Genomic DNA, 24,885 nt, shown 5'->3' with positions numbered 1-24,885 from the left:
CCTGCACTAGCAGGCGGATTCTTAACCACTGCGCCACCAGGGAAGCCCTAGCAGAATGTTTTTGAGGTTCATTCATCTTGTTGCATGTATCAGTAGCTTGTTCTTTTTATTGCTGAGTAGTATTTCATTCTATGGACACACCATACTTGTTTATCCATTTATCAGTTGGTGGATATTTGGATTATTTCCAGGTTTGGGCTAATATGAATAATGCTGCTAAGAGTACTTGTGTACAAGTCTCTGTGTGGACCTATGTTTTCATTTCTCTTGGGTAGATAACTTAAGAGTAGAATGGCTGGGTCATATGGCAACTTTATGTTTAACATTTTTTAAAAATAAATTTATTTTATTTTTTATTTATTTTTGGCTGTGTTGGGTCTTCAGTGCTGTGTGCGGTTTTCTCTAGTTGCGGTGAGCGCGGGATACTCTTTGTTGCGGTTCGCAGGCTTCTATTGCGGTGTCTTCTCTTGTTGCGGAGCACAGGCTCTAGGCACGCAGGGTCTAGAGCGCAGGCTCAGTAGTTGTGGCTCACAGACTTAGTTGCTCTGCAGCATGTGGGATCTTCCCAGACCAGGGCTCGAACCTGTGTCCCCTGCATTGGCAGGCGGATTCTTAACCACTGCACCACCAGGGAAGTCCCATGTTTAACTTGTTTAAAAAACAATAAAACTGGGCTTCCCTGGTGGCGCAGTGGTTGAGAGTCCGCCTGCCGATGCAGGGGACACAGGTTCGTGCCCCTGTCCAGGAAGATCCCACATGCCGTGGAGCGGCTAGGCCCGTGAGCCATGGCCGCTGAGCCTGCACGTCTGGAGCCTGTGCTCCGCAACGGGAGAGGCCACAACAGTGAGAGGCCTGCGTACTGCTAAAAAAATTAATAAATAAATAAAACTGTTTTCCAAAGTGGTTGTGTCATTTTGCAGTCTTACCAGAGTGTATGAGAGTTCCAGTTTCTCCACATCCAAGTAGCAAAACCACTGGGTTTTGCCAGCCTCTTCTATTACATCTACTTTAGTTGGTAGTTAGCATATGAACATTCTGAATCACGTTTCCTGGTGCACCTGAGCAAGATTTCTCAAGCGTTTGTATCTGGCTGACTGCTCAATCATAGGTTATGTGTGGCTTCAACTTTACTATTAGATTTTAACAAATTATTTTCCAAATAGATTGCAGCAATTTCACTCCATTTACAGTTCCAGTTCCACCACATTTTTGTCAACATCTGATATCGATAGAATGTTTGATTTTGCCTGCCTGGTGGTGTACCTCATTTGGTTGTAATTTGCATTTCCTTGATTATAATCTTGTTTATTCTTTTTTTGGGGGCCGTGCTGTGTGGCTTGTGGGATATTAGTTCCCCAATCAGGGACTGAACCCCAGTCCTCAGCACTGAAAGCACGGAGTCCTAACCACTGGACTGCCAGGGAATTCCCCTTAAAGCAGTATTTATATATAATTATTAGTTGTTATTCAGATATTCTATATCCTTATTAATGTTTTGTCTGTTTTACCTACAAGACAGTTGTAACATCTCCCACGAACATGGTGGATTTGCCTGTTTCTCCTTGCAGCTCTATCAGTTTTTTCATTCACATACTTTGAGGCGAAACGATTAGGTATATACTAGTTTAGAATTGTTATATCTTCCTGGTAAAAGCCAGGAAGCCTGGTAAAAGCCATTGAGGCTTTTACATTACATAGCCACTCTTTAATCTCTAGTAAAGCTCTTTGCTATAAAGCCTGTTTCGTCTGCTGCTGGTATACCTATGTCAGCTTTCCTCTGTTAGCGTCTACTGGCACATCTTCTTTCATCCTTTTACCTTTAAACTTTCTGCATCCTTACGTTTTACACGTTTTTCTCATAGAGGATGTATAACTGTTTTTTTAAAATCCAGTCTGAAATTTTGTACTTTAACAGCATTCTTTAGTCCATTTACATTTATTATAAGTAATCTTATGTTTGGGTTTATTTCAAACATCTTATTGTGTACTTCTAATTTCTTCTCCTGTTTTCATGACTTTTCCCTCGATCATACTTTCTTTTGGAATATTTATTTTTTCTTCACTCCACTTCTTTACATCCACTATATTGGAAGTTATACCCTCTATTTTCCTTTTTTTTTTTTTTTTTACAAGCAGTGCCCTACATATTTTAACATACATATTTAACCTATCAAAATTAATATCAATGTTCACGGCTTCAAAATGATCCACAGTGTGGGAGCTGGAGTGAAAAACAGGCGTGGGGGGCTAGATAAAATAAGAGTCATCCTGTATTAAGGGAGAAGTGGGTTAGGATTCTTTACACCATGACCTTTACTTTTGTAATGCTTAAAATTTTCCGTAAGTTAAAAATCTTAGCGTTAGTATCTTTACCCTCCTGAACAATACAAGGATTTTAGAGCACTCTACTCCAGTTACTCCCCCGTGATGCACATGCTGTTGTTGGTTGGTATTTTTGTTGTACTTGGCTGTTTGTTTGTTTCAACCACAAATTAAATAACATCATCGCCATCATTATTATGTTTTAGAGTACCCCACACATATACTACTTCCTTTGCTCACCATCCCTTCTTGCAACTCAGACCCTAGGCAATTACCTTCCATCTGTCTGAGGGACACACACATACACTGCGTAGGGCTTCCTCACCCTACAGAGTCCCCTGTATTGGGTCAGGTCCCAACTGGCAAAGGAAACCTCAATTCACCAGCCCAGCTGACCTCTGAATATGCAAAGGTCTTGGGACCCATGACACATGGGTCCCCTGTGTGTTGGTTGGATGCCCCTTGCCAAGGGGTCCCACAGTCCTCCGTACTCTTCCTGTGGGAAGCAGAATAATGGCCCCAAAAGATGCCCACATCCTAATTCCCGGACCCTGAAGACTATGTTACTTTCCATGGCAAAAAGGAATTAAGGTTCCAGGTGGAATTAAGATTGCTAATTAGAGAGCATTAAAATACGGAGAGTACCCTGGATTATCCAGGTGGGCCCAATGTAATCACAAGCATCCTGAAAAGTAGAAGAGGGAAGCAGAAGAAAAAATCCTTTGAAGAAGGAAGGGGGCCTCAGCCGAAGGAATGCAGGCAGGCTCGAGAAACTGGAAAAGGCAAGGAAACAGATTCTCCCCTAGAGCCTCTGGAAAAGAACGCAGTCCTGCTGACACCTTGATTTTAGCCCAATGAGACCCATTTCAGACTTCTGACCTCCAGAACGGTAAGATAAGTTTGTACTGTTTTGAGCCACTATGTTGGTGATGATTTGCTGCAGCAGCAAAAGGAAACTAATATGTCTCCCACCAAAGTATCATCATCTGTTTGTCTGTCTGTCCACCCCCATCAGAGTATAAGCTCCATGAGCTCAGAAGTATGCCCGTCTTATTCACACTCAGCCCAAGGCCCTGATGGTGAACAAATAAACCTGAGAGCTGGAAAGGGCCAAAAAAATCGCTTAGGCCACCTAATTATTTTATTTGTTTTTTATTTTTTTCACCTAATTATTTTAAATGAGAGAAAACTGAGGCCCAGAGAAGGGCAATGACTTGCTTAAGGCTACTCCATCTGTACCAGCCTGGGCCACCACCCTGCCTTCTGGTCCCTAAGCCATAGAAGCCCCAGGACAGGCACAACTGCCAACTTACCATCATGGACAGGCACTGTCAGGGCACAAGAAACCCTAGGGAACTCGGGACAGCTGGGAAAGTCAGGTAAGACCGAGAGAAGATGTCTAAAATGACTTGAGCAATCTTAAAAATGGAGCCCCTGGTCCACCAGTAACTACTAGGCAGAACTGTGCCCAGCACCCACCCGACTGATCAGCTCAATTAGAAAGACACTTTCACCTGAAGCTTTAGAAAGGCCCATGGGCATGTAGTTAATGGCAGACTGAAGGCCTGCTTTCAAGAATCTTATTATACAGCAGAAACTAACACAACATTGTAAGGCAATTATACTCCAATAAAGATGTTAAGAAAAAAAAAATCTTAGCATTTCACTCTTCTGGCCAGAGTCAAAGCTTTGGGCAAATTAGGAAAAGGTACTTCTTCCACAAGACATCTTTTTCCATCTGTCAGAATACTGTCATAATATACCATTCCATTAGAAAAAGACACTTTACTCCCGATTTGCCAGAAAACTATCAGAGATTCACTCATATAGGTATTACCACGTCTATGAAGTACAAGACACCCCCTTAGATGCAAAGCCCTTGCACAGTGCACAACCTGCAGAACCACACACAGCAGCCCTGCTAGGCAGTCTGGTCTCACCCCCTTCACTGACCTCATCTTCCCCCACCTCAGCGCTCAGGCCCATTGGAAAACAACCTTGACCTCATAGTTTACCGTTTCATGTCTAACTCCTCCACTAGGGGCCCCAGCTTTTACTCCCTTCCCCTTGCAGACAGCAGGGGTTGAGGATGAGCATGGGAAGCCTGATAGTCCCAGTCAGAAAGAAGGTGAGGAGGTAGGGAGACAGGAAGTAGTGAATTCTAACTGAATGTCTATGGGCCAGGAGCTGGTTGAGGAAATATGGTAGCTCCCAGCACAGGCCTTGGAGAAAGCCCACCCACTACCTACCGGGGAGATGCTGGGTACACTTTTTTAGCCTCCGAAAACCTCATTTTCCTTTCTGTGAAAAGGGTATGATTGTAGCACTGCCGGAAGGATTTAAGAAACTATGAGCTCATGCTGGTGCCCGTAAAGGCTCTGGACGTGCGAGCTGTTATTTCTGTTATTATCGGCACCATCAGCCCTTCGGGCTGTCAGCTTCCAGGCACATCTTGCTTTAAAAAAAATTGGGACGATACATATTTCTAAAAGCAAACCACATGGCTAGGAGAGGGAGGGTGTGTTACAAAGAGAAACGATTACCGTTATACCAAAGTACCCATTGGTAGATAAATAGAAAAATCCACACCGCTTCTGAGTGGAACTGGTTTTCTTTGGGAACAATCTCTGACACGCTGGATGGGCCCCATTTGGCCCCAGGCGGCTCCTTGTACCGTCTCCTTCTGCCCCCACTGCCCGTGCTCCTAGCCGTCCTCCCCCAGGCGAGCCCCAGAAGCCCCATGGCCAGGGGATGACCGGCTGCATGTAAGCAGGCACAGCCCAGCTTTGGAGAGGGACACGGATTTAAATGTGAGCTCTGCAGCCCCCCCTCATGGATAACACGAGGGCAGTCACAGCACCTGCCGCGTGCAGCAGTCGTGTAAGTGGTACCAAGGCGATGCCATAAAGCACCTGGTCTGATGGTCGTGGTGTCACCATTACTGATATCAGCTGGGAGACTTCAGCGCAAGGCAGGCTGGGTAAGAGGAGGGCCACCACAAAGCCCCTGTTCTCAGTTCTCTGGATTTTCTTCCTGTCCCCATTTATACACACACACAGTTCTGACATGGTTGTCACCTCCATCTGGCCAGAATGTTGTATCCCACCTTTTTTTTTTTTTTTTTTTTTTTGCGGTATGCGGGCCTCTCACTGTTGTGGTCTCTCCCATTGCGGAGCACAGGCTCCGGACGCGCAGGCTCAGCGGCCACGGCTCACGGGCCCAGCCGCTCCGCGGCATGTGGGATCTTCCCGGACCAGGGCACGAACTCATGTCCCCTGCATCGGCAGGCGGACTCTCAACCACTGCGCCACCAGGGAAGCCCTATCCCACCTTTTTGATAGAATTCCCAAATGCATTTTTTTCATGTTACTACGTCTCAATTAGAGTGAATTCAGCTGCAAGTAAAAGAATACCTGACTTGTAGTGGCTGAAACAATAAAGATGTTTAATTATCTTGTGTAACAAATCACAAGACTTCAACAGAAATGTCACCAAGGCTTCATTTTTTTTTTTTTTAATATAGCTTTTCCAGGCAGCCATCACCAGTGTGCCAGCTTTTTATCCCTTAAGACTTTTGTCACCTCTGGGCTGCCTCAGCTCCACAACCTGTCAGTGACCAGAAGAAGGTGAGGTTCCTGATCTTTTTTTTTTTTCTTTTCTTTTTAAAGAAGGGAGCAAACTCCCTCTCAGAGCCCACCTAACAGATATCCCTTATATTTCAGGGACCGGACCTGGGTCACCAGCCCTCTCCTAGTAAACTCAGGGAAAATAGGCTGTTTCTGCTGGCTCACACCCATCACAGCTCTTCCACATAGGGCGAGGGAGAGACTGTTCCAGTACAAAATTAAGAAAGCAAGAAGGAGAGAGTGGCTGTCACTTTACACGATTAGCCCCCTCGCGGATCGAGGAAGGAGCTGGAGCCCAGAGTGGTAAAGTCCCGAGTCCAAGGCCACAGGCAACTTTGCAGAAGGACCAAGATAAAAACCCAGCCACTGGCCCAGCAAACTCCCGTCACTTCACCAGGTGGCTTCTCAACCCACTACAGCCTCCTCTAAGCCCCAAAGGGCAGAAGCCCCGTCCCCGGATCCTCTGAGCTCGGCCAGAGGCATGACGTGCACAAAGTCAACACCGTTACAGAAGTGAGCCCCTGACATACTCAGGCCCCAGGGCGGGGGGAGCCAAAGCACTTCCTGCCCCTCGCGAGAGCTTGGCAGGCGGGTCAGCGGGAACCCAGAGCCTGACAAACAGCGTCTCTGTAGCTGCCTGGACACCCGCCAAGCTGCCTCATTCCCTAGGGCTGACCTCATGTTTCTGAAGAGCCTCAAGACGCCCGAGGTCTGTGTGTTGCCTCTCATGGTTCAGTTCTGCTGCCAGCAAAGGAAATGGCCCAGGATGGCGGCTGGGGGCCACGTGGAGAGGTGGAAACTCAGAGCCCAAGCATCCCTCCCCACTACCCACCCCTGCCCTGCCCGACTTGTGCCACACAGGCCCCGTTCCAGAAGAAACTGAGCAACGCTGTCTAACCTCTGAGATGAGGCCCATCCTGATCTGTCTTCCTGCTTCCATCAATCTGAAGGTATCCCTCGAAGACACTGTCACACTGTGACTCTTTCTGTTTCATTCCAGACTTCTGGAAAGGGAACAAAAAGGCAGTCAGACTTCATCTATCGGAGCATCTAAGAACATCTCAGAAGTCAGTTTCACTGCCTCAAAGAGAGCTGGAGAGCTCATCTGAGGCCTGTGCTTGGTGACAAAAGTAACTGCTGATTTACCCTAGAGCTGGACCAGGCAGCCACTCCAGCCTTTCTGCGGTCACTGACAGTGTACTGAGGCCCAGGGTGTCACCCGCCAAAAAAAAAAAAAAAGCCTTTATGAACTTGGCCTCCACTTCCAGACATTCTTTCAGGGCAAAACACCTACTGTGGGCAAGGCCAACAGCAGACAAGGTGAGCAGCCTAGGGAAAGAGCACGGAGCCAGGCCCCAGGACACATGAGCATCCTTTCACTTCTCTCCAGGGCATCTATCTCACAATCACCACAACCTACCCACCCAGGCTGTAGCTCCGAATCAAGGCATTTGTTTCCATTCATGTTCACTTAAAAGTGTTTATTCCCCTTGCAAAACCACAAGGGCTAAAAAATCATGTGAGGGAGGAAAGAAGGCCTCGCTTATTTGCCATGCTCTCTTTGGCCTGAACAAGGGTGATTGGGCCCAGCAGCTGGCGGTTTTAAACTTTCCTTGCAGAAGTTTTTCTCAGAATGGTAGCTCCAGTCTTCAGAACTTGAAAAGCCTGCATACCTTGAAAGTATGCAGGCTGCAGGAATTTTCCATTTATAGAATAATATTCTTCATACCACTCTGGGGGCCAGCGTTCTCGTGGTAAGAGCTCGGAGTTCAGTGTCAGCAAACCCGCCACACTTCTGCAGGAGCCCCACGCCATCTGGGCCCTTTTATTTATTTTTGGTGGGAGACGGGAGGAAATAAAGGAATAGCTTTTTAACTTGAGTGCCAACACAAACTTGGAAAAGGAACTGGGTTGGCAAGTGCAGAATATCACTGCCTGGTTGGGGACTTAACTGTTAGGGAGTAGTAGGTGAGGAAGAGACTGAAAAACATTTCTTCCACCCCACATGCAGACAGGTTGCCAGAACAGGCATCACGTTACCGCCTCAAGGCCTTCCCCATGCCGGCTACATGGCCTCTGGATTGCTCCTGAGGGCAGGGGCGCACGCCGAAGGCACAAGGCCCCATCTCACTTCTCTTCTTCCAGTTTTCCCTGTGCGCTACACTAGATTTCTGCTGATGCACGCACAGACTCAAAGTCTGAAATACGTTCAGGTTCCATGATATAGTGGGAAGGCCACCATGCCAGTCATGAAGAGGCCTAAGTCCTAGTTCTGGCTGTGACAAATTCACCGTGTGACCTTAAAGGAGCCCTTCTCTTCTCTGGGTCTCATTTTCTTCATCTGTAAAGTATGATCGGAGTGAATGATCTCAAAGATCCCTTCCACTGCTAACATTCTGACACACTCATTCACTCTGATGTTAACCTGTGCCAGCGCTAGGTTCTGGACATCCCCTCCTGGGCTATTCCAAACCTGCTGGGCACAGCCAGACCCATAAGCATAGCCTAATGACCACTAAGGACGGCTGCAACACCAGCCTCCCAGTCCTTGTTTCAATAGCCACAGCTCCTCCAGAGAGAGGAAGGAAAACCCTGCCCTGCCCCATGAAGCCAACCCTGCCTGCCAGCTCAGCCACCAGAGGAGGCGTTTTCCCTGTCCCACAGCACCCTACAAGGATCCTCCCAGAAGCTAATACCTTTCCTACTTTCCATCTTTTTAAAAAATGTATTGCCACTTCTCCTGGGAAGGACATAACCACCTTGCGGCCACCTAATCAAGTCTTCTGATTTATTTTCCAAGTTTTTAGAAAAAAATTTTATTCATTTCAAAGTATTCAACTGTGACGCTGAATACGCTGTTATTCAAATTGCACATACACCTCAGATTTTAATACAGCCCCCGCCCCTGGGTTGGGGGTGGGGCAGGGAGAGTGGGGAGCTACACACACACACACACACACACACATCACTGTCCTAAGGCCGGAAGATTATCTGGCCCAGCCCGCATCCCCACCTGTCACCAGCTAATGGCCACCTAGTCTCGGAACACCAGTTGGGAGGTGCTTGGTGCCGTGGGAAAGCCCTGCGTCCTTCCACTACTTACTAGGCAAGAACCAAAACCTCTCTGAACCTCTCTGAGGTTTGTGCGAGGATTTCACCCAGTTGAAAGCTCTCCAAAACGCTGTGCAAACGGAAGTTCCTTGATTGCTGGGCTGCTCTGACTTAAAAACTGCACCCTTAGGTCGCGCCAAGTCTTGCCTCCCCACATCTTTTCTTGCTGATGCTGGTGAGAAGGAGAGAGGAGAGAAGGGGTTTCTCAGAAGGCAGAAGGCTAGCCTAGGGCACTAAAGGCTGGGAGGTGGGTCTCACCACCAGGCCGAGGGAGATCCAGGCCTGGTCATCGGTTCCAAACCCAGGAAACAAGGCTCACGCGAGCCCCAGCGGCCGCCCCTCCCGTACTCCTCTCCCCTACTTTCCCCTCCCCTCCCAGCTGCGCGGTAGGGCACGCCCCCTCTCCCGATTCACCAATCAACGTCCGGAGCGGCGCCCGTGGCGCAGGGGGCTCAGGTCGGCAGCCAATTAGCTCAGCGGCCCGAGGCGGCGCCTCGCCCGCCCACTCCCAGAATGAAAGCCGCCCCGCAGCTGGCGAGGCTGGCGCAGCGCGTGGGGCGCGGGAGCCGCGCGGGCCGGAGCAGAGCGCGCTCACTGCATGCCCGCCCGCCCCCCCCGCGCGTCCGCCTCCGCTCCGCCTCGGTCCGGGGCACGGGCGAGGTGGCCGGGGCGGGGGAGGGCAGGGGGCAGGGCCGAGGCGACGAAGCCAGGGGCGGGGAGGAGCGGGGCCGGATAAAAGGCGGCGAGGCGGCTCCACCCCGAGGCAGGCCAGCGGGCAGGTTCGGCGCGTCCCTTCCGTCGGGCCCGCGCCGGCGGTGGGGAGGCGGCGCGCGCGGCCCGCAGCCCACCCATGGAGGCTTTCCACTGGGCGCCCCGCTCGCCCCGCCGCGGCCGTGCCCCCCCGCCCATGGCGCTCGTGCCCAGCGCCCGCTACGTGAGTTCCCAGCGCCCGGTGCACCCGCAGCCCTTCAGCTCGTGGAACGACTACCTGGGGCTCGCCACGCTCATCACCAAGGCGGTGGACGGCGAGCCGCGCTTCGGCTGCGCCCGCGGCGGGGACGGCGGCGGCGACGGTTCCCCGCCCTCTTCTTCCTCGTCGTGCTGCTCCCCCCACGCTGGGGCCGGGCCCGGGACACTGGGGCCCGCGGTGGGGCCGCCCGACTACGACGAGGACGACGACGACAGCGACGAGCCGGGATCCCGGGGCCGCTACCTGGGGGGCGCGCTGGAGCTGCGCACCCTGGAGCTGTGCGCGGACCCCGCCGAGGCCGGGCTGCTGGAGGAGCGTTTTGCCGAGCTGAGCCCGTTCGCTGGTCGCGCCGCCGCCGTGCTGCTGGGCTGCGCCCCCGCCGCTGCTGCCACCGCCGAAGTGGCGCCGCGCGAGGAGCGGGCTGCGGCGTGGGCGGCTGAGCCCAGGCTGCACGCCGCCTCCGGGGCGGCCGCCGCCCGGCTGCTCAAGCCCGAGCTGCAGGTGTGTGTGTTCTGCCGGAACAACAAGGAGGCGGTGGCGCTCTACACCACCCACATCCTGAAGGGACCCGACGGGCGAGTGCTGTGCCCCGTGCTGCGCCGCTACACGTGCCCCCTGTGCGGCGCCAGCGGTGACAACGCACACACCATCAAGTACTGTCCGCTCTCCAAAGTGCCGCCGCCGCCCGCCGCCCGCCCGCCGCCGCGCAGCGCCAGGGACGGCCTGCCCGGCAAAAAGCTGCGTTGAGGACGCGGGCTCCGGTCTGCTGACGCCACCAGGGTCGCCGCCTGCCCACTCTCGTATTTGGTCTGCGCACTCTCTCTCCCTTGCTGCTGGTGAGCATGGAGCTCAGCAGATGGCTCAACTTGGGATGTCGTCTTGGTTTTCTCAAAGGAAGCCGACGGTACTGAGTACTTTCCTGTCGAAGAGCGGTTGAGAGTAGACGCTAAAGTCTTGATTTATCTCGTTTGTGCACATCCAGACGATGAAGGCTGGGTATTCCGCTAACTGAAATGTGGCAACTTAGAGGCGCTGTTTATTTATAGGTCGACCTATTTTAGATGCGCATCAGTATGAAATTGTCTCAATCTAATCTTGGATGTTTAATTTTATGAATGGAGGCACTTTACTAGGTCTAGAATATTTTTTTAAAAGCCTCTTAACTGAACTTAACTGGCGATTTTATGGAATGTCAGCAAAATGACTTTTATTGTTTGAAACAAGTAATATTTCTGTTGTCCTTAATCAGTTATTATAATTCCAGGCGAAGCAAGCCCCCCTGCCTGGTAGCATCATTAAGTGAAGGCTTAGTAAACTTTCCAGTATTAGTTTGGGTGGGTGTTCCCTCCTTGTGGCTTGTTTCTGTCCTAGCTGGATGTAGCAGGTAGAATACAGCTCCTTATCCTTTTATGTACCAGGTCTTTTATTACTGAACGAGCAACTAGCGTTTTCCACCTTTAAAAGTTGTGCCAAGTTATAATGTTGTGTACACACTTGAAAATGGTGCTGTTTAAAAAAAACTTGTGCATTTATACAGTAACAGTATGTTAATTCATTAATCTTGCCTTTAACTCTGGTACTTGGCCTTTTGTTTATGCTCCCCACCCCATTCGTTTTTCAAAACATTTATCATCCTTCAGATCAAAAGGGAGTAGTATTAATTCACTGTCTGGATTGCTCAATTTCAGGGTTCCTAAATAGTGGAAAGCTCATTCCAGCTGTTGCCTCTCAAACTAAATGTAAGATGGAATCCTTTGAGCTCTGGAAGGTCAACGTAATAACCTGGGTTCAGGAAGGTTCCACTCTGGGCTATGTTGGCTTTAAGCATCAGAGGCAGTCCTCAAACTGGTATAAGCACTAATTAAAGGAACTATTGGGGTGGGGGGAGACAAGGAACGCAGCCTCTCTCATGTTCCCATTCTCACTGGAAGATTACCCTTCTCTTTCTGGAATCCCGCCAGTTATCCATAAATGAGATTAAATCTAATCCTTAGCAAAGGTGCTTGACTCCTACTTTAACCTTCCACCCTTTTTTAAATCCACTGTAGTGAGAGTACCACACCATATCTAGCATCAGGACAGACATAGAAGGCAAAAATGGAAATGAATTAAGATGAAGTCATCTGAAATGTATAAAATCACTATCTGAAAATACCAGCAAGAGATTTAGTCTATAGAGGTTCCAGGAGAGCTTAGCTAGGTTATTAGAAATTAGACTGCTGGGCTTCCCTGGTGGCGCAGTGGTTGAGAGTCCGCCTGCTGATGCAGGGGACACGGGTTCTTGCCCCGGTCCGGGAAGATCCCACATGTCACGGAACGGCTAGGCCCGTGAGCCATGGCCGCTGAGCCTGCGCGTCCGGAGCCCGCAACGGGAGAGGCCACAACAGTGAGAGGCCCGCGTACCGCAAAATAAATAAATAAATAAATAACACTGGGGATAGCTATGAGCGTTTATTGGTCAAAGGAAGGTGCATGGGTGGGGGATGGACAGAACGATTTCTTGGTCAGGAAAAAATAATTCACTTGACTAGGCCTAAACTCAAGTAGCTTAATAAAACCATGAAATTAACTTATTTTCTTCAGTTTTTTTAGAAAACATACCAGTTTAAATTAGACTTGCTTTTTAAGGAGTTTTCAGGTCAACATTAATTCCTGTTACCTCTTGCCACTGCTCTAATTGTACCTTTTCAAGGTCATTATTAACTGAGGGGTGCACTCCACACCAGAAGATACGGTTTAGGTGACTTATAACTGCATCAGCCTCCAAACTTGCCTGTTCTCCAGCTAACTTTAACTCCCAGTATTTTAAGCATGAACAGGGAATATCAGTAGTTCTGCAGAGATCTCTTACGAAAAGTTTACTAACCACGCTAATACATTTAAAAGCAACTCTCAATCTGAAACATGTTTTAAACACTTGAAAAGCTAAATTTAGGGTAAAAGAAACCCAATTTTTGGAAGTGTTAAAAAGTATCCACAATAGTGTGATGAAATTGTTTTCATAAGAACAGACTGCATATTTGGCCAAAAAAAAAAAAGTATGGAATCCTCAAAAGAGCTTCACCAACTGTGCAGGCAGACTGCTTTATATTTTAAAATTATACCACAAATACACATGTACTTCAAAAAAGAAGTTTCAGTGTTAGTCCTAATTTTCTATTCTGTTCTTAGCTATAATCTGAACATTCCATTAATTTTCTGTATACTTCAATTAGACTTATGAAATCATGAATCAGTCTACAGCCAAATCATGCCACACCATATAGGTACCAACCTCCTCCTGGTAGCCACTATGGACAACTACTAGGATGTCGAGTCTTTTTTCGGGCCGTTGTCTCTGCCCTCAGATCCATCCATATTGACAGCAATAATATCCCCATCTAAAAATGCAGAAACCACTGGCAACGTGGAAGACAGTAGGTTGGTCGCTCAGCTTTCCTTTGACACCTGTGAATAAACACTGGGGGTGGGGGGTAAGGTTGTGAGGCCTTGAGAGTGGAAACCTAAGAGCAGGATCACAAGCAGCTGCAGACTATTCTGCCTTTATCCTGTGCTCTGATTCCAATACCCAGGACAAAGAACTTGGGAGAACAGGACGTCTGGAAAAGGGTCTGGGCAGGAAGGGTGGTTTGCAGACTAGCCTGGAAACATAACTATCAGACACGCATCTGTAACTCATCTAAACAAATCAGCGTAAATGAATCGTCTGCTGTGGCCTATCTGTGATGGCCCAGGCACAGTCCTGTTCTAGTAACTTAAGACAGAGCAGCTTACTGCCCCAAGTTTTTTCACTTGTTACAAAAGGAAAGACCCGCCCCTCACAAAAGAGGACCTTTTAAGACTTTCACTTGTTTGAAGTCCAGATATTAAGAAAAATGTTTTTTAAAGTGTTTTTTTTTGTTTTCATAAAGGTCTATTATTGGTGGGTAGCACATTTAACAGTTAAATACATTTAAATAATGTATAGGTGACTGCACGACTGCAGCATTGGTAACTAGATAACCAATTTAACTAGAAACCAGCTAACAAGTAACTGCCTAAATATTTAAAACACAGCTCTTTAGATCATCCTTTGTTTTGATCACCTTCCTGGGTGAAGGCGGGGGAAGCCTGCTGGTCACACTGGAAATATATTAAGGCCATGTCTTCTGATATCCATTCCCAGAGGTTTCTTTCAGCTGGATTAAAGCCTCCAGCTCCAGGGCATGCCCAAGGTTGTGGCCCCCAGCATTAACGCTCTTCCCATCTACCAGAGCAGAGAGTTTAAGCTTCACACCAGGCCTCAGAGTCTGAGTGTAGCCCATTCCAACTAAACTATAGAGTTGTTGACTTTTGCAGAAATGGAGGCAGTGAGATCCAAACGATATTTAGCTGCAATGCCAAAGCGAGTGCAGTTGGTTCCTGATGTCCAAGCAAGGTTTACTGAAGTGTCAAGATCTTCACATACTTTTTGATAAACTGATCCTCCAAATTCTGTCCCATCACTGACCTTAGTGTGTAGCCGGAAGTCCCCAGTCCTGTAGCCCACTGCAAGGGTTATTCCTTGTCAGCTTTGACTTGGCACTATCAAAGGTCATCTGGTACCCAGCAAGCCAGCCCTCATAACCAAAGACTGCTGAACCATGGATTGCAGGTCCAGCAAAATCAAAGTCAACACCACAACCAAGGTTTATACATTCCCTCTTGTAAGAAGACTTGATTTTACCACTTTTCTTTCCTGTGTTTGGTGAAAAGGTGGTATCAAATGTCAGTTTCAAACCTTGACAAATCTGGTCTTCAAGAGCAATTTCAGAGTATTATCAGTGTTGCACTTTTCTGTGAAAGTCAGACCACACTCACACCATTTACATTTGGGTCTCCAAGGTCCCGGTAACTTTACCAGTGTCTGCATTAGATGAATCAGATGTTGAGAATTCCACGCCACTGCATGACTTTGTTTTCACATCCAGTTTCACCAACCCAAAACCAAATCCTTGGTTAAAAATATCTCTGGCAGCTTTGCCAAGGTCAGCATATGATGGAGGAATACACACTGGCCGTTGGCAGTTCTGTCCATAGGTCGCTATGGCGAGGCCAAGGGGAGAGGTGATCCGGTGGTCTCCTGGGGGGGAAGGGGAGGTGCCGCTGCCGCCCCCCTAGCAGCTGAGGCCGCTCGGCTCGCTCGGGGTCCGGCTACAGCTCTGAAGTGGTTTCTATCATTGTTAACGTCGAAAAGGAGAGGTTGCATCTGATTAAGTTTTAAAAAAGCATCAATACTCCCTCTTCTGGCCTTAGGGCTATACCAACAGAAATTCTCACCACTGCTCACACCAAGAAGAATATAAGTGCCTATAGCTACTATAAATTTGCAACTAACATTCTGTGAAACCAATTATGATTTTTGTAATTTCAGGGGAAAACCCAAGATGTACCGCACACACACCGTACTCACAGAGAGGACAGCTTTACAAGGAAACTAAGGGGTGCATCAAGGAACAGAGGAGGACGTTTCAGTGGAAACATCCCAGCCACATGTGCTTTCTGTTATATTCAGGTTATGTTCTTTGATACCCAACAGTGAGAAATTTAATAGCACTGGTAAAAACTCAAGTGAAAAAACCTCAACCGAATACGCAAGCTCAGCATTATAAACAAAACACTTTGACTGTAACCACAAATCAACACTAAAACAAATTCTCTAAGTATTTTATTTATCATTGAAGAAAAAACACAGCAGCAAGTTCTGTGTTGGCTTCAATAAGACCAAATAGTTAATCTTTAACATAGCTACTACACTCCAAAATTGAAGTCAGCACAGTCATTACTACAAATTACTTGGTGAAAGAATCTATCCTGAAGAGAAAGGAAATTAGGAAAAACAATTTAAACAATTCCTCCAAACCACACATTTATAAATATTGTCATATTTAAAATGCTTGAAAGGCATGAATTCTCCATAAATGGAAAAGCGGTTTGCTATTGGCAACAGAAAAAACTCAGCAACAGTTTACCAAATGCTTTAAAATTTAAAAGCTGTATCTGTTTTGGATTCACACTTTAGCAGTATTTTTGTCATTACAATAATGACTGCAAATTGGTTTATACTCACCTTCTCTCAAGTAAAATCTACCGAAAATTCCTCTGTATCCGGTGTGTGTAATGTTTACTGCACTTACAGTAAACCTAAAAACTTTCTAAATTTAGTAAATAGTAAATACCTCAAAATACCTAGAGGTACGTCTCACCCTCTAGTGGTGTGAGAATTGTTTCAGCTCTCTGCTTTAGCGTCTTCAAATACATTTTCTATAACAGAATCTTACTTCATTCCAAATCAATATCAGGTATTTCGAAATCAAAAGAAAAAAGATCAGTTCTATACCAAGATACAGGTGTTACTGAATACCTGAAGAATTCCCATTTTAAATTTATTTTTTAGTTTTTCTTTTTTGTAAACAAATGATTGATGAAACAATGCAACACCTCAAATTCCAAAAAATGGCATGGTTTTCCAACCTTCTTTGGACACGGTGCATGATCAACCTATTACATAGGATTAATACAAGTTCATGCTTTTTGTGTTATGGTGAGACATTAAAGAGTCCAATTTAGATTGGTTGAAGCACAAGTATAATAATTCCTTGAATGTGATCAAACCTATGTAAAGATATGACTCTGAGTCCATTATCTTGAAACTTAACGTCGTACTGTGGTCCATCCATCTTCATCTGTCTCATTTTTAGTGCGACGAAGAGATTCCCTATCTTTCTCAGCTCTCCATGAGGTCTTCTCTTTTTCACCTTCTCGGTCTCGGTCTCGGTCTCGGTCTCTTTCTCGATCTCTTGAAAGAGCTGCAGGAGGAACACGACGAGGGGCATCCCGCTCTTCTGCCCGGTCATCTTTCCTGTCATCAGCACGTCTCCAAGAACTTACTTTTAATTTAAAAAAAAGGAGAGAGAAGAAATGTGTACTGTACGCTATTAGCTCAGACTACACAGAACTGAAGCAAAAGGAATGCCTCAAATGACCCGGAAATCCTGCACTGAAGATAGTGATAGAGAATCTTCATTTAAAAAAAAAAAACAAAAAAACAAAAAAAACAATTGGGCTTCCCTGGTGGCTCAGTGGTTGAGAGTCCACCTGCCGATGCAGGGGACGCGGGTTCGTGCCCCGGTCTGGGAGGATCCCACGTGCCGCAGAGCAGCTGGGCCCGTGGGCCATGGCTGCTGGGCCTGCGCATCCGGAGCCTGTGCTCCGCAGCGGGAGAGGCCACAACAGGGAGAGGCCCGCATACCGCAAAAAAAAAAAAAAAAAAAAAAAAAAAAAAGCAATAAAAGCTTAATACACTTTAATCATTTTGATACAATTTCTGAAAAGCCTTTAAAACAATACATAGACTTAGAAATATAAGTTTGCAAGCAAGAAGAAATCACCGGCCTGGGAAGTGTCCTAATTTTTTTTTTTTAATTTAGGATAAGGTGACAAAAATCTGGCTGAATAAAAATTTTTTAAAGGATTTTTGGCTCCTGTTGAAGAAGATTTAACAGCAAATAAATGAAACAAGAAATACCCTTACAATCTGGTTGTAACAAACCAAATAGTAAAAGCTTGTGAGGCAACTACTTAAGTGCTACGGTCATTTTAAACAAAGCATTTTTTACTAAAGCTTCCATTGTTACAATTCCAGAGAAAGAATGTTTTACACTTTGTGCTTATCTACCAGGACCTTACTTTTTTCCTTCTTTACATAAAATAAACTTTTTGTAAAATCAATATAGGTATTGCTTACTACACCACTGAATTAGTCTAATACTATACTTTGAATTTAAAGATGAGCTAAACTTCACAAAGCAACCAGTGCGTAAGTTTGTGAGAACTTTGAACTCTAAATGAAATAAAAGATCTACTTGTCCACCTTGTTTTTGGTGTTCATACAAATTTAAGGCATAGCAAAACCCCGAATTTCCTCATGTATTATGGCTCTGCAGGGTTCAGCGGTCATACAGAAAGAACATCTCTACCTTCCTCACGCTCTGGTCTGAGAGGAGGTCCTCTTCGGTCTCTGTCATCCCGTCTTTCTCTCAGATCACGGCGCTCATCTCTCTCACGACGGCGGTCATCCCGATCCCTATCGTCACGACGACCTGCATCTCTCCAGCTTGAAGATTCCTCAGCTGGTCCTCTTCTCCAGCCAGCTTCATCCCTGTAGCCATTCAAAATGACACGTTGAGTTCTGTCATTAGACTCTACGGGTTAATTTTAAGTGAATATATCACATCCAAGTTAGCAAATAGTAACAGGAATAAAGTTTAAACTCGTGACTTGACCTCAAACTGACGCCTCAGGCATGGAGGTCAAATGAGAACCCCTGGCTCTGCACTGTCCCAACACAGCAGTCATTACTCATTCCAAATGCTCCACAGTCAAATGTGACTGCTGGTTACCAGATGAACATTACACACACAGGACATTTTCATCCTTGCAGGAAACTGTACTGAACTGTACTGGTCTAGATTAGTACAAAGCCACTTTGACCAGAGGAAGTAAGCTCGAATTCTTACTACTAAATAAAAGTAAAGAGGCTTTTAATAATTTAAAGGCAATAAACTGACCTCAACCACAAGGGAAAAGCAATTGGCAGTGAAGAACCTCGACTGGTTCCACTGCCATAGAGCTACACAGCCCACAGCCAGCCACACAGCTCCAGCCTCCATGTCCTCACTCTGTAGAGAGGGAACTGGTTCAATTAAGATGACCTCTGATTGTTTTCAAATCTACACTATGATTCTACTAGATAAACTGGGGGGGCGTGCAGGGGATGAGCACCGTTTTTCAAAACTAGTTGGGAACGCACAAGGGAGCATTAAAAGCATCCTAACTGTAATGCCACAGACACTGCTTTTCAATTAGAGTATCAAACCTTGGCCGTCTGAAGCGGTCCTCTCGATCCCCATCTCTCTCTCTGTCCCTCTCCCTCTCTCTGTCTCTTTCTCTCTCCGGGTCCCTGTCGTTCTCATCGCGATCTTGAATATCTCGGTCTCTCTCTTTTTCCCTGTCCCATTCACGGTCTTCTGATGGTCTCGATTCTCGAGGTGGACCCCAACTCTCTTCTCTGGCTTTTTCTTTCTCTCTCCATCCACCTATGTTTTTAAAAAAGAAAAAAAAAATTTCCACTCAGGAAACAGACTGGCAGCCATAAATCTTGATGTTAATCCATCACCATTACAAATGCTAATTAAGACACTCTACCTCATTTTAAAAAAACCAACTAAATTCATTTACCTCATTTCATGGAACCACCAACTCCTATTTATGACGACCTATTATTGTTTTTCTAACATATAACATATAGGAACTTTTATAGCCTGGGATAAATGTTCCATATGCAGAGATTTCAGGTAAAAAAATCTGTTCTGACGGTAAAGACAACTCATTTAAGCAGAAAACTCAAAGAGTGAGGGGTAGGATCTAGATCTCTGAGAGGCAGAACCCCAATTACTAGTTCATTTATACCTTGCAACATCCTCAAAACCTTTCTAACTAAAGACTCTTTCCTTTCACATTCATGCCCCCCCACCATTTACCACCTGTAAAAAGTCCTGAAATAAGGATAAATCCTTTCGCGCTGCTCAGTATCTCACATTCAGCCATGGGATGTCCAAATCTAGAAACAATATATACGTGTACACACACATATGCACACACGCACTAAAAGAAACCAAAGGAAGCAGAGATTTCAATGAAAATGTATTACAGCTGCAAGGCTAATAATTATTATTGTCACTAACATTTATATTATGTGTGCCACAGAACTAGTCTAAAGCCTCTGCCTGTATTAACTCATTCAATCCTACCCACAGTGCCGAGCTAAGCAGATTATTCCATACTTGCTAATTTGCTACTTGCTAAAATCTATAATCCCAAAATTAACACTCCAGCACTTTTACAAGTCACTCGCAGACACACACAGAGTGGCGAAATATTTGAGTCGCCTGACGGGCCTGTTCTCAGCTGAGGTCAAACAAGACAATGCTGTCTTCTTCCTGCAGCTCTCCTACTTTAAGCAAGAAGCCTTTTGGTGATCTAGTTAGTGCCACATTTTCACATTTTTGTGCTTTTTGTTGGTGATTTCAGTTCTTAAGTGCGTCACCTGCCCTACGCCCCAGCAGTCCCAAGCACAAGAAAGCAATGGATATGCCTTAGGGAAAAGATAAATGTGTTAGATAAGCTTCTTTCAGGAATGAGTTACAGTGCTGTTGACCGTAAATAAGTTCAATGCTAATGAATCAATAACATACATTAAATAAAGTGTCTTTAAACAGAAAAATAAAACAAGGTTATGTCTTGACTGGTTGAAAAACTGACCAGAGGGCTCACAGAAACCTAACCTGGTGCTTCCCTTAAGAGCAATGGTTCAGTATTCACTGACTTTATATTACATAACTATCATGAATTAATGAGAATCTACTATACTGTTATCCCCATTTTACATAAGGCACAGAAAAGTTAGGTGGCTTTCTGAAAGTCACAAAGCTTCACAGTGCAATGAAGTGAGAAGAAACACAAGTATGCCACAGAAACCACTAAGGATAAAAGGCAGGAAGCTGCTCAAATTTGCATTTAGAACAAATTACAATGGTCACTGAAAAGATGTAAGAAAAAGGATGAAAGAGCAAACTCCCATCTTACACAATTAGATGGACAGTGGTGGCCCTGAAGTGTGTGTGTGAGTGTGTGTGTGTGTGTGTATTGGAGAAGGGGGGGGTTCAGTCTTGATGGGTTGAGTTGGAAGTGTCAGTAACACTTACAGGTGCAATATAAAGTTGGAAACACAGGTCTGAAGGTAAGGGGAGAAGTCATCTGGAGAAGACAGTAACACAAGTCACAGGCCTGCATACATTACTCAACAATAATAAAAAGGGGCTTCCGTGGTGGCGCAGTGGTTGAGAGTCCACCTGCCGATGCAGGGGACACAGGTTCGTGCCCCGGTCCGGGAAGATCCCACGTGCCGCGGAGTGGCTGGGCCCGTGAGCCATGGCCGCTGAGCCTGCGCGACCAGAGCCTGTGCTCCGCAACAGAAGAGGCCACAACGGTGAGAGGCCCGTGCACCACAAAAAAAAAAGAAAAAAAGAAAAAAAGAATAATAAAAAGTATGAAAGGATGAGCAGGCCTAAGATTGACGAAGTAAAGCAATGGGCTCCTCTCATGAACATAATCCCATGGTTGGCAAAAGTACATACAAATGTTTAGTTAAGTATATTTTGTTTTTCATTATTTACATGAGGAGGCTAGTCCAGGACAGAACCTGAAGAACACCGATACTTAGGGGAGGGTACAGAAGGAAGGGCCCTCAAAGAAGCAGTCAACAAGGAAGAAGGAAAACAAAGTGCATATATCACTAAAGCAGAAAAGGGGGTGAAGCTACTTGTTTTGGTGTGAAAGATCTCAGAGGCAAGCTTTTGACATAAAAGTCACTGCAGAAATATTCAAGGAAAGATAAAAGACCAGTCTTTCTAAAAATAGTAGTAATATAGCCCAACCTCCATCATAAATCTGTTAAAATTTCACTTTTTTCAGTTGAAAAGAACACTTCTTACTTAACAATCAAACTGTAATTTGTCACCTGAGATCTGAGCTCCTTGTTTGAAATAACTTGCCATCCTCTACAGAACAGTGGAGGTTAGCTGGTGTAGAATTTCATGTTGTATGTGCAAACACATCAAGCAGATTACATCTATAAAGCATCCAATCTGGTTTCTTGAATACCAGAATTTTACCTGGTTTGACAAATGGTCTCCAGGGACCAGGTCTTGAGTCATCACCCCTTCTGGGAATCCGATCGTCATCAGCCCGTCTTGAGACCCGATCATCATCCGTGTTTCTCCAAGGCGCCCTGTCATCATCTGCACCGCGCCTGGAAAACCTGTCATCATCTACACCGCGCCTGGAAAATCGATCATCGTCGGTATTCCGCCAAGGTCCTCGATCGTCCTCCAGCCCACGCCTGGGACCCCGGTCGTCATCCACGCCCCGCCTGGGACGATCGTCATCGGCGTTCCGCCAGGATGACCTCTCCTCCTCCGCACCTCCTCGGCGCAGCCCCCGGTCCTCATCCAGCCCACGCCTGGGTCCTCTGTCCTCATCGGCTGTGCGCCAGCCTCCCCTGTCCTCATCCGGTCCTCGTCTAGGTGGTCTGTCATCATCCGCCTGACGCCAGGTACCCCTGTCTTCATCGCCAATTCGTCTGGGAGGCCTGTCGTCATCTGCATTACGCCAAGAAGGCCGGTCATCGTCTGCCCCTCGGCGAGAGAACCGATCTTCATCAGGGCCGCGTCGTGGGCCTCTGTCGTCATCCATGCCACGCCGGGGAACCCGATCATCGTCTGGTCTAAGAGAGGACTCTCTCTCTTCATCATCCCCCAAACGCCTCGGTCGATCTTCCTCTCTTCTTTGAGGCCTCTCTTCATCCCGCCCTTCTCCACGTCTCCACTCCCTACAGAGTAACAAGCCAAACATCTTTAAGAGTAAATTTTCTTAAAAGCAGGTGATCTTTTTGGGAGTGATGTTACTGACTTCTAAAAATCACTTCAGTCTGAATTCATTAATCCTACTCCTAAAAGAGTATGTTCCACTAAAAAACACCACAAAATCCAAAATCTTACCATCAACAATTAATTAAACCAATAAGCAGACAAGTGCCTTTAAAAGGTATCTGCACTTTATGAGGAATACCTTAGCAATTTCTAAATCTATTACTACAAGCTTTCAAAACGATGGGAAAAATGTTATGCAACTGTTCATTCTTACTCTAACCTCAATACTATTAGTTTAGGGAATTAAAAAAAAAAAAAAAAAACGGAAGCACATATTTCCCAAGATATTTATAAGTCAGTAATTACAGCAGCACGGAAGCAAAACATTTCAGTAATAGACATGCGTACAATTCTTCATGACTCCCTTTTCCCCACCCCTACAAAATGAACCAAATGAGAAAAACACTGATAAGGTATTAACAGGATCTATGATTTGTTGGTACTATTTTCCTTAACTCTACTTACTTCTCTGGTGGGCCTCTTCTCCACTCAGAATCTACTTCAGGTGCTTTTCTCCATGTGCCTTCTGGATCTCTCTCTCCCCAACGAGAGTCCTGCATTGAGCAAAGGTAATGAGAGACACTACATTAGCAACACTACTGATCAACATATAAACTGAACAGGAATCTCAAAGAGCCAGTAACAAAAACACAAAGAGATGAAAAGAATAAGTGAAACATTAAAAGAGATGGACTGTGAAAGGCCAGAAGAAAAGGAGAAAAAATTTCCCTAAGTTGAGGAAATTCTATCTGCTCTAAGCAAACTGAATCCTGACGGATAGGGCACACATGCCAACACAGGTGAATAACAGACCATATGTTCAGAGCTTCCAAGGAATAAAGCAGACTATCTACAAAAGTAACAAGACCAAGACTAGTATCAAGAACCCTCCTCCCATTATGTACTAGGACAGTGAGCACAGGTCTCTAAACTTCTGGAGGAGGATGACTTTGAACTGGCCCAACCAATGAACCATTATTCAACTGAGAGAGAAAAACAAAACCTCTTTTGAGACATACACAAAAATACTTGATAAAATATACACTATACAAAACAAAAAAACTTATCTGCAAAGGGGAAAAGGTGATAAACAGTGTAAACATATTTTTAACTAAATCATGTTGCCAACAAGGTTGTAAAACTGTTAAATGATTTCTATATAGAGATTAGCATTGTTTTAATGCACTGGAGGCAATAAAACTTGAGGTGTGCTCAAAATTTTGTTTTGTTCTGAAGAGAGGGAAGAGTTCTCAAACTTTACAGACTGCAAGTTTAGACTTTGAAAAGAATAGATGGTAATCACTAAAAGAATAGAGAAAAGCACAACAAATGAGCTGAGAAAACTTCTGAAGTTTGGCTTAAAGAAAGGAAGGGGTGAGTGGCAGGGACATGGAAGCAAATAAAAAACACCAAACCAAATGTCAGGAATAAAGCCGCATATACTAGTTACCATGTTAAACATTAACAGATAACTAAAGACTCTCCAACTGAAAGGGAAGAGGGGGGGCCCACAAACGTAAACAACAACAAAAAAAGATGAACACAGAATTTCAAAAACCAATGAAAAGAATTAGAAACCCATAACCACGGGTGATTTACCTCATCTACTTCAGAAGATGAAGCAAATTAACAGGATGCAGCAAATCAAACACTGCAACTCTGATTTCACACATACAGCACTTTGTGCCCAACAGAAAAAGAATACTCATAATACAGAAATTAGCAACAAGAGTAACAAAACTAAAAATCTATCTATATATTATAAAACAAATTGAAGGCTACATAGGTAACTAGTAGCAGGTCCTCCAGTAAAGTTAAGCATTTGATACAAGAGGGGCACAGATACCTCCAGCTACTCACCTCTAACCTTAAAAAATAAGCAGTATTTTACTTAAAGGGCAGCATGGACACATCCCAGGAAAAACAAAGAGCATGCAGGCAGATGTCACAGACACGGTAAAGCATAAAACTAGCTCAGAATAGCTAAAGTACATAGTGACGAAGAAGAATATGGTGATAGATGAAGCTAATGAAAAAAGCAATAAACATAAAAGGCCCTGACTGCTAAGGCATGTTTTTTACCTTTGGCTCTAAGCAATGAGTACCACTCAAAGGAAGGTTTGAAACCAAGAGCAGGGCTACCAACCAAATATGCATTATGCAAAAACCAAGCAGGCCACTGTATAGAGGAAGATCTGAAGCTGGGGAAGATTACAATCAGGGAAAATAGTTAAGACAACTAAGTAATACAGGCAAAAGAAACAATGTGAATTAAGGCAGGAGCACA

The 24,885-nt window shown here is 45.6% G+C and overlaps 2 protein-coding genes and 2 pseudogenes across 2 annotated transcripts in view; 1 reads left to right on the top strand and 3 right to left on the bottom strand.

The window, feature by feature from the left end:
* LOC132487768 (essential MCU regulator, mitochondrial-like) overlaps positions 1-8,008 on the bottom strand; it is a 130,857-nt pseudogene extending 122,849 nt beyond the window's left edge.
* Positions 8,009-9,837: 1,829 nt separating this feature from the next.
* On the top strand, positions 9,838-12,846 carry NANOS1 (nanos C2HC-type zinc finger 1). The gene has a single exon (XM_060099021.1). The coding sequence runs from the start codon at positions 9,910-9,912 to the stop codon at positions 10,774-10,776; it is 867 nt and encodes a 288-aa protein (XP_059955004.1). The 5' UTR covers positions 9,838-9,909; the 3' UTR covers positions 10,777-12,846.
* Positions 12,482-15,830, bottom strand: LOC132487760 (voltage-dependent anion-selective channel protein 2-like; annotated as a pseudogene).
* EIF3A (eukaryotic translation initiation factor 3 subunit A) overlaps positions 15,699-24,885 on the bottom strand; it is a 33,058-nt gene continuing 23,871 nt past the window's right edge. Inside the window, exons 18-22 of the mRNA XM_060099008.1 lie at positions 23,064-23,152; positions 21,783-22,498; positions 18,926-19,145; positions 18,027-18,208; positions 15,699-16,937 (exon numbers count right to left, since the gene is read on the bottom strand). Coding sequence (XP_059954991.1) covers positions 16,702-16,937; positions 18,027-18,208; positions 18,926-19,145; positions 21,783-22,498; positions 23,064-23,152 — 1,443 coding nt within the window. The 3' untranslated portion in view covers positions 15,699-16,701. The remainder of the gene's footprint in view (positions 16,938-18,026; positions 18,209-18,925; positions 19,146-21,782; positions 22,499-23,063; positions 23,153-24,885) is intronic.

This window comes from Mesoplodon densirostris, chromosome 1 (assembly GCF_025265405.1).
Source record: "Mesoplodon densirostris isolate mMesDen1 chromosome 1, mMesDen1 primary haplotype, whole genome shotgun sequence".
Classification (NCBI taxonomy): Eukaryota; Metazoa; Chordata; class Mammalia; order Artiodactyla; family Ziphiidae; genus Mesoplodon; species Mesoplodon densirostris.
The sequence above is the reverse complement of the archived record's forward strand: the minus strand, read 5'-3'. Positions and strand labels throughout refer to the sequence as shown.